The sequence below is a fragment of the Aedes albopictus genome, chromosome 2, assembly GCF_035046485.1.
Source record: "Aedes albopictus strain Foshan chromosome 2, AalbF5, whole genome shotgun sequence".
NCBI lineage: Eukaryota > Metazoa > Arthropoda > Insecta > Diptera > Culicidae > Aedes > Aedes albopictus.
Genome location: NC_085137.1, coordinates 260,822,310 through 260,839,718, shown reverse-complemented (window position 1 = coordinate 260,839,718; position 17,409 = coordinate 260,822,310). Strand labels below are relative to the sequence as shown.

Genomic DNA, 17,409 nt, shown 5'->3' with positions numbered 1-17,409 from the left:
AGAAAACTTGTTTCTATCATATTTTGATACAATTGTACTCAATGTCAAAGAATGAAAACTAAATTATTTAACAATGAGTTATTGAACAACATTTATAACATAATATGATACAATTGAGTTATAATATTTGTAAACATGATTATATCACAATGAGTTATAAATATCATGGTTTGTTATAATTATGTTATATTTTTGTTAGAATCTTCTAGTCGGGTGGACACTTGTGAATAAAATGTATTGAAGCAAGCTGTCAGTAGAGGTGATCTGCATCATAGAACGATCTTATGAAATAAATTTTAATCTCATAGCTCATAGATCATATTTCAGGCTGTGAAGCAGGCTTTCTCTCAGCACAGTTTATGTATTTTCTGGATTCTGTTCTTTTATTTATTCGACAAACATCATTTTTGTTCCACTGTGGAATGGTATCAAAATCAAATTTTCTGCCAATCACCGTATCACAATTGTTAAAAAAATGAAACGTGCTAAGCTGCAATCTAACGATATATGTTTTTTGGTTGGAGATCAATTTCCATAAAAAATAAGTGTAAACGGTCGTCATCACATATCGGATTTGGATGCCTAATACAAGCCATGTCATGTGTGTTCCCACTCCTAAGGTTTCGTGGATAGTCTAGGTGAACGTTGGAACGAACGACCAACGCGATGCTACCGAAGGTAGGTACATAGAGATGATTAATTTATTGTGCGAAATGAGTAGATTATAATTAGACATGGATTGATGGTTAGTGGTAGCAAGACAATTGAAGTGATCGACACAATTGCTGACGAAAACGATTCACTTTTGCACAACGGACTCACTTTTGTGGGTCATGCTTCGATTCAACAAATAAACATAATCGTTTTCAACTAAAGCTGTTGGATGCTAGAACTGATCTGCCTATTGTGCTCGTGTGGTGAGTACATTCAGTGCATTGCAGTGGCGAAGGGCATGACGACAATATAATAGGTGTTAATGAAAATTAGATATAATAAGCTGCTACTGTTGGTTAGACTGGTGTTATTTGACATTTTTCACATACTTTGCTGGATCATCACTTGATTTATACTAACAAGATCGATTTGAAAAAAGTCGATGCAGTAAAATCAAGTTTTGAAAAAGAAAAGAGTGTTTAGAATCTTTTCTGGAGTTTTATTTGAATTTGGGACACATACGACCTATTCGAATAGAACTCCATATTTGGTTATTCATTGAATCTCAATGTTGACAACATTATTAACAACGAAGGGTATTATCGGAAGGTTTGTTCTCTTCGTCATGGGGGGTTTTTGTGGGCCGAATTGCCTGAAATTTGGTCATATAACTCAGCTTGGTTTGGAAGGATTTGAGGCTAATTCTTGGACCAACAGGTTTCAAAAACCCCGCATGACGAAGAGAACAAAACTGCCGAGAATACGTAAGTTACCCTATTTTCAACAAAAAAAATGAGGTTGCATGATTCGCATCACTTATCAAGGTTAGTCTGGATCATGTAACTTTATAAAAAGCCTTTTCTTGTGACAAAAATGGCGATGCAGAGGTATAATCGGTGTTTAGTCACCGACGAACCGACGTGACAGTGGTGTTTCAAAACTGTCCCCCCCCTCAATTCAACGGTCGACCTGCAAAGCGAGCGAACCCTTCTGTCAAATCAGCTTAGACGTGAACCTCTTCCTATATGAACACACGGGGGATTGGGATCAAGCTAGCAAATCAACGCGAACCATTATAGAGGTGGCGATAGTGTATGGCCATTTTTCATCATTTTTCATCACGTAAAAAAATAATTGCAACGGAAAATCAACAAGATTGAAATACGAACTATAACCAATCGCATTGGCCCCCTGTGACGAAAACGGACTTCTTATTGGAAGCTCGTTACGATGTCTGAATTTCATCGGGAGCACCCACGGGTTCAGCATCATTGAACCGCAGGAAGTGTGTTGGACAGGAACCATGCTGGAGACGTTTAGATATAGGATCTTGTACCATTTGGGCAGGTGTACCTATTTTGGGCAATTGTCGCTATAACTAAGTCAATTTTATACCTAATACCCTAGTTTTTGGCATACGGTGAGATACATACAGTATCTAATCCTATACAAAAAATCAAATCAATTGGTTTGAAATTGACTTAGTTACAGCGCCAAGTGTCCAAAACGGGCACACTTGCCCACAAGGTACAAGACTCCAATTATGCAACCAAAGCTGCACCCCACACGTGAACTGGGAACAGCTACTTTCATTGTGATGGGTGATATGCGAACGACTAAAGAATGTGCAGGTTGAGAATCAAGGGCGCTGATATTGACAATGATGCGAGCTATGCGTAGCTCGAACGCGAGTATGACCGCTGCAACCGAAACAGCCTACGACTCATCGACTTCGTCACTTCCAAGAACATGTCCATTCGTAGCGCCTGTTTCCAGCACAACATCTCTTATCGTTACGCCTAGAGATCACCACGGCAGACGAATATGCAAATTGATAGACAGCAGGCGGAATTGCCTAATCTCCGACGATACGATATAAATAAATAAATAAAAAAATACCGACAATCGTCGCGGCATGACCAAGAGCGTTTGAAACAACCGGATGTAACGTCAGGAACGGTAAAGGCTAGCTAACTGGGTCTTTTTCGTAAATCAGATCCTTTTGAGATTATTGACCTCTGCTCAGCAACTCGTATCGCTACCTTTCTGTGTCACCGGTTGGGCTGCGAGCAACCTTAGGGATGATCGGGTAACCAACCCAGGTGGTCGTAGGCTGACGAAGAGGTGGGGGTTAGTTTGCTTCTACAAATCTAAGCACCTATACTCCAGAAGGAGCGGCCCACAACAGCGTTTGCCATGTTCCCCATGTTAGGCGCGGCAGCTCGCGTCCGAGTGCCAGGAACGGAATCTAAGCTATACTATACTCTGGTACTCTGAAAACTCAGGGGGTTGGTGTCAGGCACTGTGAGTAAACCGTGATATCAACAAACACCGAAAATGAAACTAGACGTGACGAAAAACGACTTGCGATTGGAAACTCTGTACGGCAAACTGCAGGTCTCTCAATTTCATCGGTAGCACTCGCGTCATAGGGCTACAGGAGATGCGTTGGGAAAGATCCATGGTGGGAACGTTTTGAGGTAATCATAGCATCTACCAGAACTACGGAAATACACGTGAGCAAGGAATAGCTTTAATGGTGATGGTCGATATGCAAAAGCGCGTGATTGGTTGGTGGCCGATCGGCGAAAGCATGTGCAGATTGAGAATCATCATCAACGCGTACAGCCTACACTCAGGAAGCACTGGTTCTGACAAGGACACATTCTATGCACAGCTCGAATTCAAGTACGTGCGCTGCGAAAGCCAGGACGTCTGAAGGAGACCTATATACACATACACGCTGAGGTAGGTCAAAATGAGTAATTCAGATCGATGATTGGAAAGTTCAGTGCCCATCAGCTGACGAACAAAAACGGCCTACGACTCGTCGATTTTGCTGCATCAAGAATAGTAGCACATACTTCCAAAACAGCTTGGTTTACCATTTTATCTGGAAATCATGGAATCTGCCATGCCCGGATTGGTGAAAAGGTGGGTAATATTCTTGATGAGTGCATGAAGAGCTAACTAAAGCTGTAAGCACTTTCTCTGATATTATCGACGTCAGCACCTATCGTGGCGCTAACATCGGCATTTGACACTAGCATAGGGTGATTGACACGACAGAGCCTCTTTCGGGAAAAGAGACGCCGCCTGGAAGAGGCAGAGGCGGAATCGGGGGGAAATGAATTAGAAGTGCGGTTCTCAAGAATCACAACAGAAGCTCAATGCATCCCAACGTCTTCGTGTTGTGACCCAAAACCTGCCGGGAAAAGAATCGGCCACCTGACGAGAAAAACGTAAGACGATCGAAAGGTGGAAGCAGCACATCGACGAACAGCGTATGCCTTTGAATTGTCCAAAGAACGCAGTAGGGGTCGGGACAACCCGTTTGTTGCATTCTTCTTGGCAACAAAGAAGAGTGACTATTGGGGACTACGAAGGTTGATAAGCCGGTAAACACTCTTTCTTCCTACGGGGTTTCTTATGGGAGTATGAGTGAAAAAAAGCAAAAAATCTTCCCTCCTTCACTTTCTCACAGAAAGCCGCAAACAAAATCATCACCTTCGTAGTCCCCAATTAGTGGAATGAGACAAATATACGGCCCTCTGGAACGGAGGCACTGAGAATGCAGCAATGACTGTCAGTACGGCGGATGATGTGAACCAGCCAACTCCCTCGTTGAGTCAAGTAAAAGTATGCCATTCAACAGCTCATGAACGATAAGGCACCTAAGTTCCGTGTGCAGTTTTGATTGTTCTGGCCAATCACGGCGTAGCATCTACGAAATGCGTGGTCATCTATGCACATTGCGCATGCTCATGCTTATCAATTTTCATTTTGCATTTTTGACACTTGGTTCATAAAATAATCATAATAAGCCACTCACATATGTTGATATTAATGAAATTCACCAAATAGTTTTCCGACATTGCTATGATAGTTTCGAGAGAAGACGTTTATATTTTTAGTATTGATAAAATATGCAATGAAAAATAAATATATTTATTTTCATTTTGACGTATACGTCAATCATGCAAACATGGGAAAATAAACACCCTCTGTATAGTTTGCTTAAGCATAAATTTACTAGAAACGTTTCAACACATTCTCTCTTCGAGCTTGGCACGTGGATCAAAGAACTTTGCGCTGAATTGATTCTAATTTATTTGAATTGTAACGCCAAGACGAAGAAGAACAATGATATGCAAATGAGATCAGCATTTTCAGTATCCATCTTCTCACTGATTCGCGTAGCCAATGATTTGACATTCTTTCAGGTTCTCTTTGATATAACTTCGGAAAAACCTCCCCCCTGTGAAACAGGCTCATTATTTATTCTTCTCACAACAATGAAAGTTGAGCCGACCGGCATGACCTTGCCTGGTAAATGATAAGCGATAATCAATGCTGTACCATCAGCCTCCCGCAGTGATTTGTGGGTTTTATCAATAATATTCAACAGATGCCTTCTTCAGTGAGCTGTTCTTAAAAATCTAAATGCAATTAAATGCCCATTACATAAACTAAACCGTGTATTGCGTATGCCTTGCCTCTTGTAGCCTCAACTCAGCGGCTGCAATAGTCACAGCAGTAGGATTGAATGAAGTGCACGTAAAGTACACGATCGCCAACAAAAGCAACGCATCTGCCCGCATGCGATCGTTGCTTCGAATCAATTGTACCACCGCGGCGTGAAATGGGTTTTGCAAAATCGGACGAGATTACACAGTGATATTTAGATTCGCACGTGCATGGCATAGGATTTGGAGCAACTAATGTCACCACACGCGCTGCCTGCATTGTGTAGATACATTGCTAGTGTTTTGCGTTACATTTAGTTGACAATTTTGGAATCTGATTTCTAATGATATAACGAGCCAATGATTCATACAGGTGGGGTTTGGAATCATTTGGGCAGAAAGATATATGTTAAGTACCGTAATCCGGGGTAACATTGATCACAATTTTCGATCTCTCTTGAATAATTCTCCTGTTAAAGCAAACGTTACATGTTTTATGCTTTTAAAACAAGTACTGGCCCTCTGATTATGTGTTAAGCTATTCGAAAAAGAATTTTAAAACTTTTAAACATGTTTAAATAGGCTTTTTAATCTAATTTTTGATTTTGTTGATTTGGGGTAACATTGATCACCTAAGTTAACAATGTTCGTTTGTGTTGAAAATACCTTACTTACTAAATTCGGGATCGCTGATTTCGAATATGTTGTCCAAATTCTTACAAGCTATGTACTTTTTTAGTTATTTTAGGATTAAAATCCTCCAAACCGCGAATAACGCCTAAAGGTAGGCAATGGCTTAAGGAATTGATAGCCTGCTTTCAATCAATCGTAAATTTTATTGAAAAAGAGAATTTTCATGAAAGTTTAGTTCATTAAATCCAACTCTAGGATATCATATTGAAGTAATACAATGATTTCGAACCTCATATTGTATTTAGCATTCATTCCAGGCATGAATGTTTGACAATGTATCTCATTGCGCTACAAAACACAGTTATGGATAATTGGCTTCTTTAGTGGTGTTGAGATAATTACATATTCTGAATCTGCATGCCAAAATGAGCCGAAACCCAAATTTTCATCAATTTTGGTGCCCGGGAACCTATTTAAAAATCAATTTGAAATTTGTATGAGAGCGATTTGTCGAATCACCCCTCGTCCCATTTTGTACTGAGTGGAGCTGTCAAGCAGTTACCCAGCTGTCAAAAGGTGATTTCAAAACATCTCTTTGAAATTGATTTTAAATACCAAAATAAAGTTCTAAAAATCCGAAAAAAAATCACAGCGGCTCAGAAAAAGGTGCTCTTTCGTTTAAAAATAAAAAATCATGGAATTTTTCTTAATTTAAAAACCCAATTCGATTTATTTTAATGTTTATGAAATTCAATTTTCAAGAATTACATGTCATTTAATAGCTAAATAATAGCAGATTACGATATACCATTCGATAGCAGAAACTGATTCAATGTAAAATGCTTGTTTGAACATTTCATGCGGTCGGTCAAGCCGATCAATGTTACCCCGCTGATCAATGATACCCCGTTTTACGGTACTTTCTGTTTTAACTCAGACAGTTGTATACCAATTTGCTTGAATGCCTGTATACAGCTAGGAACTGTACGTGTCTCGACAATAGAGTTAATAAACTCTAATAATGAAATAATAAAGTTAATAAAATAGTTTATTAACTCAATTGTCTCTAAATACGGGCACAAAAAATCAAGCCTACTGGTGTAAAATTGACTGAGTTATAGTAGAAAGTGTCCAAAATCTCTGCTCAATTGTTGTACCTACTCACTGCAACGACCATCAGTCGTGAAAAAGTGATCGAGTGTAACTCTGTGATCAAAAGGAATGGACAAAAAATGATTGAAAATATGTCAACAAATAGCAGTGAAAGCCGATTTCCATACAAAAAGACCAACTTTGGCATGCTATAACTTTGTTGAGCTGAAAATTTAACAGCGAACTACAAATATGGCGAATATTGTTGTAGCAAAATCTGAGAATTTTCGAAGCTCGTGGCGAAAAGTTAAACACTATGTGAAATTGATGAAAATAATAGCAGTGTTTGTTTTTTTTATTCGTCAAATATTTTAAAAATTTTAAATTTAATCATTAACATGGAATCAAGATAAAAACTGTTCGAATAGCGAGCGAACATATTTTCTGCTTCTTCAAGGTAAAGCTACATTTTAATTTATTTTTACTGCTATTAATTTAAACGATTTCACATAGTGGTTAACTTTTTTTCCCACGAGCTTTGAAAATTCTCAGATTTTGTTATAACAATATTCACCATAACCCTGCAATCAAGACGGCGAAACATCCTTCTTATTTTTTTTGAAGGATCAAGATTGCCATCTCATTCAGTGACAAGTGGACCACGTTGTCCGCGTCGTTTTTCTTCAAGTCGGCTTTCGTAATTTCACGGATGTGGATGTGTTTTTTCTTCCGTTTTCTAATTTTCATTTGACTTGTTAGACGTGATTTCTTTTGTTTGTATTGTTATTTTTGTAGTAAATTAGAATATGTTTTTTTCGAATCGATAACTTTTTTTTTTCGCGCGTTCTAAACATCTATTGCAAAAGTTCCGATGACCCAGTAATCAATTTTACTGAGGCTCAGTACACCAACTGTCAAAACTGGGTGCAAAAGGTAAACAATGCAGAATAGCTGTATTCAGCTGTTCTATTTTCGTCAAAAATTTTCCGTACACGGTATTCCAAATTAAGTGTACAATTAAAAGAAGAAAAAAAAATCTTTTTTGATTGCCGGCTTTCAAAAGATTAAATTTTTACCAAGTAAACAACCAATATCATGGGTCCATCGTTAGCTTTTCAGGCGAATCCTTGACCTAATACCTATATCTCCCAACCACCCACTCCATATAGTACTTATGAGAGTGTCACTGAGCCGGAGGCCTCTCAAGTTAGTGCTACATTAAAAATTCCTTCTCCTATCCCAAGTTACGGTAAAGATGGGCGTGGCCCGGAGTAATAACATTTTTGCTTTTGGTGTTCTTGCTTAAGATTAGAGCAAAGTTACCTCCCCGACCTTGTTGCGAAAGCAATCCGAGCAAGATTATCAAAAAGTGCACAAATGTTGTTAGTATCCAATCTACGAAGTATACCGTACACACTTAGTTTCTATTCCGCTGTTCGGTAATTATTTTACCGGAAAAATTCGGTAGATCGAAAAAATTACCGCTTTTCGGTAAAAATGAACAATTTTACAAAAGTTCGGTGATTTGATTACCGAACAGTTTGTGGTTTGATACCTAAATGTCATCCGCTGTCAAATAAATTACCGTACGTACTGCAGAAACTAAAAAATGCAGTATACTGTACGAAAAATTACCGAACAGTTCGTACATTGCACCCTACATTACCGAACAATCAGTAAAGTGGTAGAAAACGTTAACGAAATGTCAAGTTGTGGCAAATGGAATTTGCATTTCCATGTTTGAAGCGAAGATTTAGTTTCATAAAAGCAACTAGACGCTTGAAGGAGGGTGAAACTATCGGGCGAAGCGTCGTGTTTGCTGAATCGGTGTAAGTATGCATTCAAATATTGAATCTAGCTATCCCCCATTAAAATTATCAACACAACATTCCAGCCGCCAGCAGCTTCAACGCCAACTCCAACATGATGAAAATTCACTTCGCATGCATGCTATGTACCCGATCGATCGGAAATTAGAACAAAAAAGATGAAGCTTGTTTATTACAACATATATATATATATATATATATATATATATATATATATATATATATATATATATATATATATATATATATATATATATATATATATATATATATATATATATATATATATATATATATATATATATATATATATATATATATATATATATATATATATATATATACAACTTTTTCTATAATTACGGTTAATAAAAACAAATAAACTGTGCCCTGCATCTTTCATTCTCATAAATACCGAAAAACTAGGGGTGGGTAATGTCTGAGACATAACCGCAATGTTGACGTAGGACAAAGGCTGGAATGAGGTTCCGACTTTTATATATTAAAATGGGCCCTTTAATTTGAAGTCTTAAATCAGCTGATTTTTCGTGTCATTGTTGTCCGACCTTCGTAAATAAATGCATAACGAATTTATCACATAACGTCGGTTTCCTGCAATAGGGGCACAACTCAAAATATGTCATTTTTGAGATTTTGATGGCAAATGATGAAAAACTATGTAAAATTTCATCTCACAAAGACCCGTTCCAAAATTCGATGAGAAACGCGAGATTTGGGCATTTTCACCAATTTTCCGCAGTAAGGGCACAACTCAAAATCAGTCAATTTTTTCAATAGTCGTTGAAAAATAGTTGTCAAAAATTCATGAAACAGATAGTCCTTCAGCCCCTTTCAATGATACAACAATCAAAATTTGTTTACATTTGTCAAGTGATGAGAGAAATAAGTGAATTTGCAGGAGGTGCTTCATGATTGCCAATTTTCAAACGCTTATTCTGAAAATTCACATTTTTTGAGTTGTGCCCCTATTGCAGGAAACCGACGATAAAAGGCCTACACAATGTATGCTGGCAAAATTCAAATCGGCGGAGTGATGTGGTGATTAAAGTTGTTACCTATGTGATCCATTTCACTGAACGCATTCATAAGATGTTAATTAGTTAAACCTTCCGTAACTCGCGCGGTTGGCCATCACTTGAGGGTTGAGTATTATTTTATTTTGAAGATAAATGTTCAACCGTTGTTTGAAAGAATTTTCGTCGAAAGGAAAGAATGATTATAATATTGAAAGGCGTTAAGCCATAGCTTCCCAAACATCATATTGCGATCGCAACAATCATTAAAATAACTAAAATTGCCGCTATGAAATGAACAGATGGAGCCACCGTAGCCATGTGTATTTGACACAACTCAAGTGCTGTTAACGAAACTTTAGATAATTTTGATTGCAGTTTCATGAAATATTCTAGATTCAACAATACGTTGTATAGTTACGCGAACAACAATTAGAGGCCGGCTATACTGTTGCTAAGTTTTCAGTCTGTCGCTTTTAATTATCCGATTCATAACTCTGGAGGAATAATTTTCACTGGTCCTGAAAAGGACCTTTTAAATAACAGGAGATTTCGGCAAGACAATTGAAAATTATCCGCACTGAATGCTGGAAGCCATCGAAAACTGCCATCGCTTACTGCCGTGGATGAGATTCCTGGTTCTATCAGCTAAATAGCCGAGAGTCATCGCAGGATTGGTGCGCAGCTGCGGAGGTGACATCCATTCCCTTTGACTGATTCAACGAAAATGACGGAAGAAAACAGAAGTCACTGCTTTTATTCCCCTTGATTAGTAGATTAGGCTCCTCCCATTTGGCTGGCTTTCCAGTTTATTTCGTTTGCATGACCCGCCCCGAATGCTCCAGACGCATCAAGCAACTAACCAACCGAGAAATGAGCAAATTTTCATTGAACGGATTAGATAATTTCGATTCACCACCAGCGGGTAACCAAACGATCAACTTTTAAGCGCAAACCGACATTCGGTTCTTCAGATTTGTGCTCTAGAAAATTCTAGGTGTGGCTTCGTCATATATTCACCTTCGAACATTTTCGAAAAATGTTTAAACTTAATTTTAATTAAACAATGTTTCACGCAAAATAGTTCGGATAGAATAATGCGTTGTTAAATTCCGGGTGGAACCATTAGGCCATTAGTGACCGGCTTCATCATTATTGCTGGGCCACCAAGTATTCAATCTTTCACTTCTCAATTGCACCACACTTTTCTCGTTCGATGGAATGAAATTAGCTGATTCACAAACTCTTAAGGAATAATTTACGGTGGTCCTGAACAAGACCGTTTGATTAATTGACGATTTTAGGAACGAAATGGCATGAATTCACCATGTCACGCAATGCGTGTTGGTTTTCTCCGTGCTGAATGATAAACGCCACCGAAAACTGGACCGCCGTGGATTACTATAATGACCAGTTTCACTATTGCTGGCAACGATGCTCTGTCTTTTGCTTTTTGGTTGCACTACATCTCGATCGATGTTGGAAATTATCCAATTAACTCTTGAGGAATCATTTTCGATGGTCCTGAAAAGGACCGGTTTGAATAATGGACGATTTTGATGCATTCACCATGGCATGCAATGCATGTTGGTTTTCGCTGCGGAGTGCGGAGAATGCTGGACGCCGTCGAAAATTGGCCCACCGCCGCTGCCATGGATGCGATTCCAAGTGCTATCATCAGCACGATATCCGAGAGTAGTCGCTGGGTTGTTTTGCTGCTGCCTTGCTGGAGGTGACATCCACCTCCAACCTCCTTGACTGATCCAACGAAAATGACGAAAGAAAACAGAGAACACTGCTTTTATACCCCTAGATTGGCAGATGAAGCTCCTCCCATTCGGCTGGCTTTTCAGTTAATTTCGTTTGCATGACCCGCCCCTTATGCTCCAGACGCATCAAACGATTAATCAACCGAGAAATGAGAAAATTTCCATTGAACGGATAATGTAACCAAAATATTAGATGATTTAGATCATTTTAATTTGGAAAATGTTAGAATTGAAACATTTTTCACGCAAAATGGCCCGGATATGATAATGCGTTGCCAAAGTCCGGGTGGAACAATTAGACGTCATAATTGTTGCTGGCTGAGTCACAGCATTCAAAATCATTCACTTTTCGGTTGTATTACACTTTTCCTGTTCGTTGGAATGGAATTATCCGATTCACAGCTCTTGAAAAATCATTTTCGATGGTCCTTAAAAGGACCGTTTGGAAACTTTGGATAATGAATAATTTTAGGAAGAAAATTAAATGAATTCACTATGCCACTATGCGTGTTTGTTTTCTCCGCACTAAATGCTGAACGCCACCGAAAACTGGCCCGCCGCTTGCTGCCGCGCATGCGATTAATGACCGGCTTTGCTTTTGCTGAGAAACGCCGCTCTGTCCTTGCTTTGCACTACACCTTTCTCGATCGAGGGTGGAGATTCATCCAATTAACTCTTGAGAAATCTTTTTCGATAGTCCTGAAAAGAACCGTTTGAATAATGGACGATTTTGATGAATTTACAATGCCACGCAATTCGTGTTGATTTTCTCCGCGCTCAACGCTAGACGCAATCGAAAACTGGCCCGCCGCTTGCTGTTGTGAATGAGATTCCTGGTGCTATCAGTACGATAGCCAAGTGTCGTCGCTGAGTCGATGTGCCGCTGCCCAGCTCGAGGTGTCACCTCGACGGTGGTCGAAATGGAACTGACGATCAGCTCTCGCATGATCGCATTCCTTCCTGCATCGTAGTTGCCCCCACGATGCGCACCAATCAGAGAGCGTTGGTATACTGAACGAGAAAATTTGTCCGCTACCCATATTTATAGATTTCAGCGATTTCAATGTCTTACTTTAAAACAACTTTTCAACTATTTATCAATGATTTTCAGGTTCACCGAATATTACAAATTGAACGCGGGAGTTTCATCTCTCGGATAACGGGATTTGTTTATCATTTCGTTCAGTGGGAAAGGTACTGTGAGCGTTTAAAATCTTTCACTCAAACGTAACGCTCTTGGTTTCATAAATTTTGAAATGACACCGGGTATAGAAAACAGAGACGTAGTCCTACGTCAAAACTGTAAAAATATCCAATAGGAATTGAATACTACCGAAACTACGGTAATTCAAAACCAAGCACTACCGGAGAAATTCGGTAATTTTTGACAGCTTATCGAAAATTCCATTTACCGGACGTTCGGTACTGGTTTTGATCTAAGTGTGTACACACTTAGATTTTTTTACAGTATTCGGTAATTTTTTACCGAATTCTCAACAGCTGAACGTTCGGTAATCAGTTCGGTAATCAAAACCAGTACCGAACGTCCGGTAAATGGAATTTTCGATAAGCTGTCAAAAATTACCGAATTTCTCCGGTAGTGCTTGGTTTGAATTACCGTAGTTTCGGTAGTATTCAATTCCTATTGGATATTTTTACAGTTTTTCGGTATTAATGAGAATGAAAGATGCAGGGCACAGTTTATTTGTTTTTATTAACCGTAATTATAGAAAAAGTTGTATATATATATATATATATATATATATATATATATATATATATATATATATATATATATATATATATATGTATATGTTGTAATAAACAAGCTTCATCTTTTTTGTTCTAATTTCCGATCGATCGGGTACATAGCATGCATGCGAAGTGAATTTTCATCATGTTGGAGTTGGCGTTGAAGCTGCTGGCGGCTGAAATGTTGTGTTGATAATTTTAATGGGGGATAGCTAGATTCAATATTTGAATGCATACTTACACCGATTCAGCAAACACGACGCTTCGCCCGATAGTTTCACCCTCCTTCAAGCGTCTAGTTGCTTTTATGAAACTAAATCTTCGCTTCAAACATGGAAATGCAAATTCCATTTGCCACAACTTGACATTTCGTTAACGTTTTCTACCACTTTACTGATTGTTCGGTAATGTAGGGTGCAATGTACGAACTGTTCGGTAATTTTTCGTACAGTATACTGCATTTTTTAGTTTCTGCAGTACGTACGGTAATTTATTTGACAGCGGATGACATTTAGGTATCAAACCACAAACTGTTCGGTAATCAAATCACCGAACTTTTGTAAAATTGTTCATTTTTACCGAAAAGCGGTAATTTTTTCGATCTACCGAATTTTTCCGGTAAAATAATTACCGAACAGCGGAATAGAAACTAAGTGTGTAACTACGCTAACGCCAACGCTTACGCTAACACGAGTCATTTTCAAGTTATTTTGCCTTTGAGTTAAAATTACGTGAATATATCTCCTGTACAACCTAAAACGTGCGTTGTCGACACTTTTTTGTAATATGTGTGCTGCTTGGGTAGTGCATTTAATATGCAACATTTTTTTTTTCAAAGACAGTTAAGTTCTACAATAAGGGGTCATGCACAAATTACGTCACGCTTTTAGGGGGGAGGGGGATTTTGTAGAACGTGACGACCCATACAAAAATATTGAGGTCCTATTCAAAAAGTGTGACAAAGGGGAGAAGGGGGGTTGAAAAAGGTCGGTTTTTGCGTGACATAATTTGTGTATCACCACTAAGTATAAAAAGTGTTCAGAACAAAGTATTCCGAAAAAAAAAAATAAACCAATCAAATCATGTATTTAGAAAGAATTCGTTTCTTCTAAGGATATTCGATCAGGAATAAAAATCCCATAAAAGCAACGGTTTACTTCCAATATGTTTAGATTGGTTGATTTTTTTCAGAACTAAGTTTTTTTCCAGAAATCAATGTTTAAAAAGTTATCGAGTGAAAACATTGTAGTGTAGTTTTTCAGCGACTTTTCTTAATATTTTTCCATGTAACAGTATTTCTCCGAGTTTTATATTTTTAAAACAAGTACTGGGGTATCAGTTATCAATTGCAATTGAAATATTCGATAGTCTGAAATATTTTCGGTGACATTTAGTTTTTCATATGAGCGAGAATCAGATTTTCATTTTGGGGTAACTTTGATAATGCCCTGAAAAACACATCAAATCTAAAAAAATATCACAGCTTGAAATCTTAGGAGTATGAACATGATGAGAGAAGCCTTGTGAAATATATCAGATAGAATTTTTATATCAAAACATTGATTTTTACTGAATTCTACATATAAAAATGTGTTTGTGGAGTACTGAGTGAAAAACACAGTGAATTTAGCTATCAAAAATCATTATCTCTGTAAAAATATATGTTTAACGGTTGATCAACATATGATTGCATGCTATTCATGGTAAGTCTCTTATTTTTTTGGGTTGTTTTTTAATGATTTATTAACAATTTTTGAACAACACTAATTTATCTACATGATATTACAAGGGCATTGCATACTTTTAACCGCTTATCAATGTATGGAGATTTACAAAATAGGTTCCATTTCATAAAAAACACACTTCGTTAGGAGATTCAAGGCCAGATTTGGAATCTACTATGATGATTCTAACGAGAATAAGAGTCCATTAATTGGAAAAATAGTTGTAACGAAGTCTTATAGCTGATTGTTTGAAGGGGTTAACAAATGACAAAAATATTGACAATTTTATTTTTTTGTCCTAAAAGGTTCTATTTAAACTAGGTTTTAATGAAAATACGTCTAAGATGAACTTTCATATGTGTCGAATTGATCCACGTTTGCCTTTTTCTTAACTGAGTCATAGTAATAAGATAAACTATACAATGCCTGTCGCACTATCAAAATTACCAGTATTATCAAAGATACCCCGTTTTACCTCTGATTTATGCTAAATTACATATTGTAAAAATTTTCATTATTTATTAGGAAATTTTCATGGCTTCGCCGTTTTTTCTTCTTGTCATTTTTTTTCAAACCCTTCATGACAAAGAGAACAAACCTGCCGATAATACCCTTAGCCACCCTATATCATTAGAAGTGCACATAATTCAAACGATTGCGCGCTGGTTATATGGAATCCACCCATTCGACTACCATGCGCCTTTTACTCCTCCATTTGCTCCTAGGAAAAGCTCGATGGTGCCTCCAGGTATTTAACTACAAGTCAAAGCGGAAAATGCCAGCGGGCATTTTGCTTCACCCCCAAAAGGCGTTTTACCTCCTCCTCTCCTCTCTCTCTCTCTCTCGTTTTACCTCCTACAATTTCCCAATTTCCGGCACCCAAAAGGTAACACCTTTTTCAATTGGTTATTTTCATGTGAAGTTTTGGATTCACATGAGCCAAAAACTGAAATCTCTTAAGCAAAGGAGGAAACTACTATTTAAGGTAGAATACTCCTGTAAAATTCACATTATTTGCAATTTATTACCCCATATGTTTAGCCGGGGCGTTACACCCCTCTATTTCCTATGTGCATCATATGTCAGGAAACATTCATAATTTTCCCAACCTGTTCACGTTCCATTTATATGCATGATGTCACACCATGTACGAGAGGCGGGTGTGAATTTTCAAATGTGAGATGACAAATATTTGATCGACGTAGTTTGCGAATGGCCCCCTATCAGTCATATCAATCAAATCAATCACGTTTTGACCATCAACACTTTACTTCTACCCGGGTATGAATGGGGCTTTTCCTACCTTGGTACCGTGATGAACAATTTGTCTCGCCATCGTTCCAATCCAAGCGGCAGGTTGTTTGCAGCGACATATTTCCCAGAGCTCATTGCTTCCTGTTTCGCTTCCTGTGAGGGCCAATCGTACTCCACTTCACGCCATTTGAACTTTTCTTTCAGCTTAACCGCATCGACCGTGGACACCATCGCCACAATTGCTGCTGCGAGCAAGCAAAACGTAACGATCGGTTCTAGGTTTGACCTCATCGTTGTGCACTTCACCTTTCGCTGTTCAGACCCGTTGCTCTATTTTTCGCAAATGTACCCCTCAAGCCACTACAGCAGTTCTAGCCACTAATTCAAATCAAGTTCACTATCCATTCACCAGCACGGCACACAATCGTTCAGACCAGGTAAGAACCAACTTTTTCCCAGCAGCACCCAGGCACCCCGAAACTCCCACCGAAACGATCGCGTTGAGAGATCGAACGCTTTTGATCTGTGCTCGTCGCTCGCAGTTAGGTTTTGTTTACCAGGTATGATAGGCATGTCGTCGGTCGATGCTTCTCTGCGAGATTTGCCTACGCGCTGTACAACTCATACTAGTTCGATGATCTCGGAGCCGGTTCTGCATGACATTCGGTTTCGGTCTGCTCGGTTAGCAACCACACATACTTACAACGGCGCGACAACCGGTAACTATGCAGTAGTCGGTTGTAAGCTCTATTTTACCGTACATGGCCAAATTTTGACTTTTTGTTATTTTGGCATGGCGGGAGAAATTACAAAAATTGATCCACCAAAATGATCAATTGACAAGGAAAAGTAATTAATTGTGGAAGAGGTCATAGAACACTAAGCTGAAAAGTAGGTCCTGTCTTAGTTGGAACGTAGCACCAATAGGAATATTAGCCACAAAAGTGCAATGTCGCAACTGTTCGTGTAACCTACAAAGTTTTCCACGCCATTACAACACCGTTTCACTTATGAAACATCAAATATTAAGCTGTTAGTGTACAGGGTCAAATATTAAAAAAAAAACAATACTCAAACATCTCGACTCGATAGAATTTTCACTAGTATCAAACTGATGTTGTATCTTGAGTTCTTTCTTTCTTTATCAAACATTTGACCCTGTGTACTTCAGGCCTTACAATTTAAGGCATTAAAAAGATTAA

The 17,409-nt window shown here is 38.3% G+C and overlaps 1 protein-coding gene across 1 annotated transcript in view; it reads right to left on the bottom strand.

Moving 5' to 3' along the window:
- LOC109414450 (protein yellow) overlaps positions 1-16,795 on the bottom strand; it is a 33,397-nt gene extending 16,602 nt beyond the window's left edge. The window contains exon 1 of the mRNA XM_029872279.2: positions 16,257-16,795. Within this exon, the coding sequence (XP_029728139.2) occupies positions 16,257-16,498 (242 nt within the window). The 5' untranslated portion in view covers positions 16,499-16,795. The remainder of the gene's footprint in view (positions 1-16,256) is intronic.
- Between the last annotated feature and the right edge of the window lie 614 nt (positions 16,796-17,409).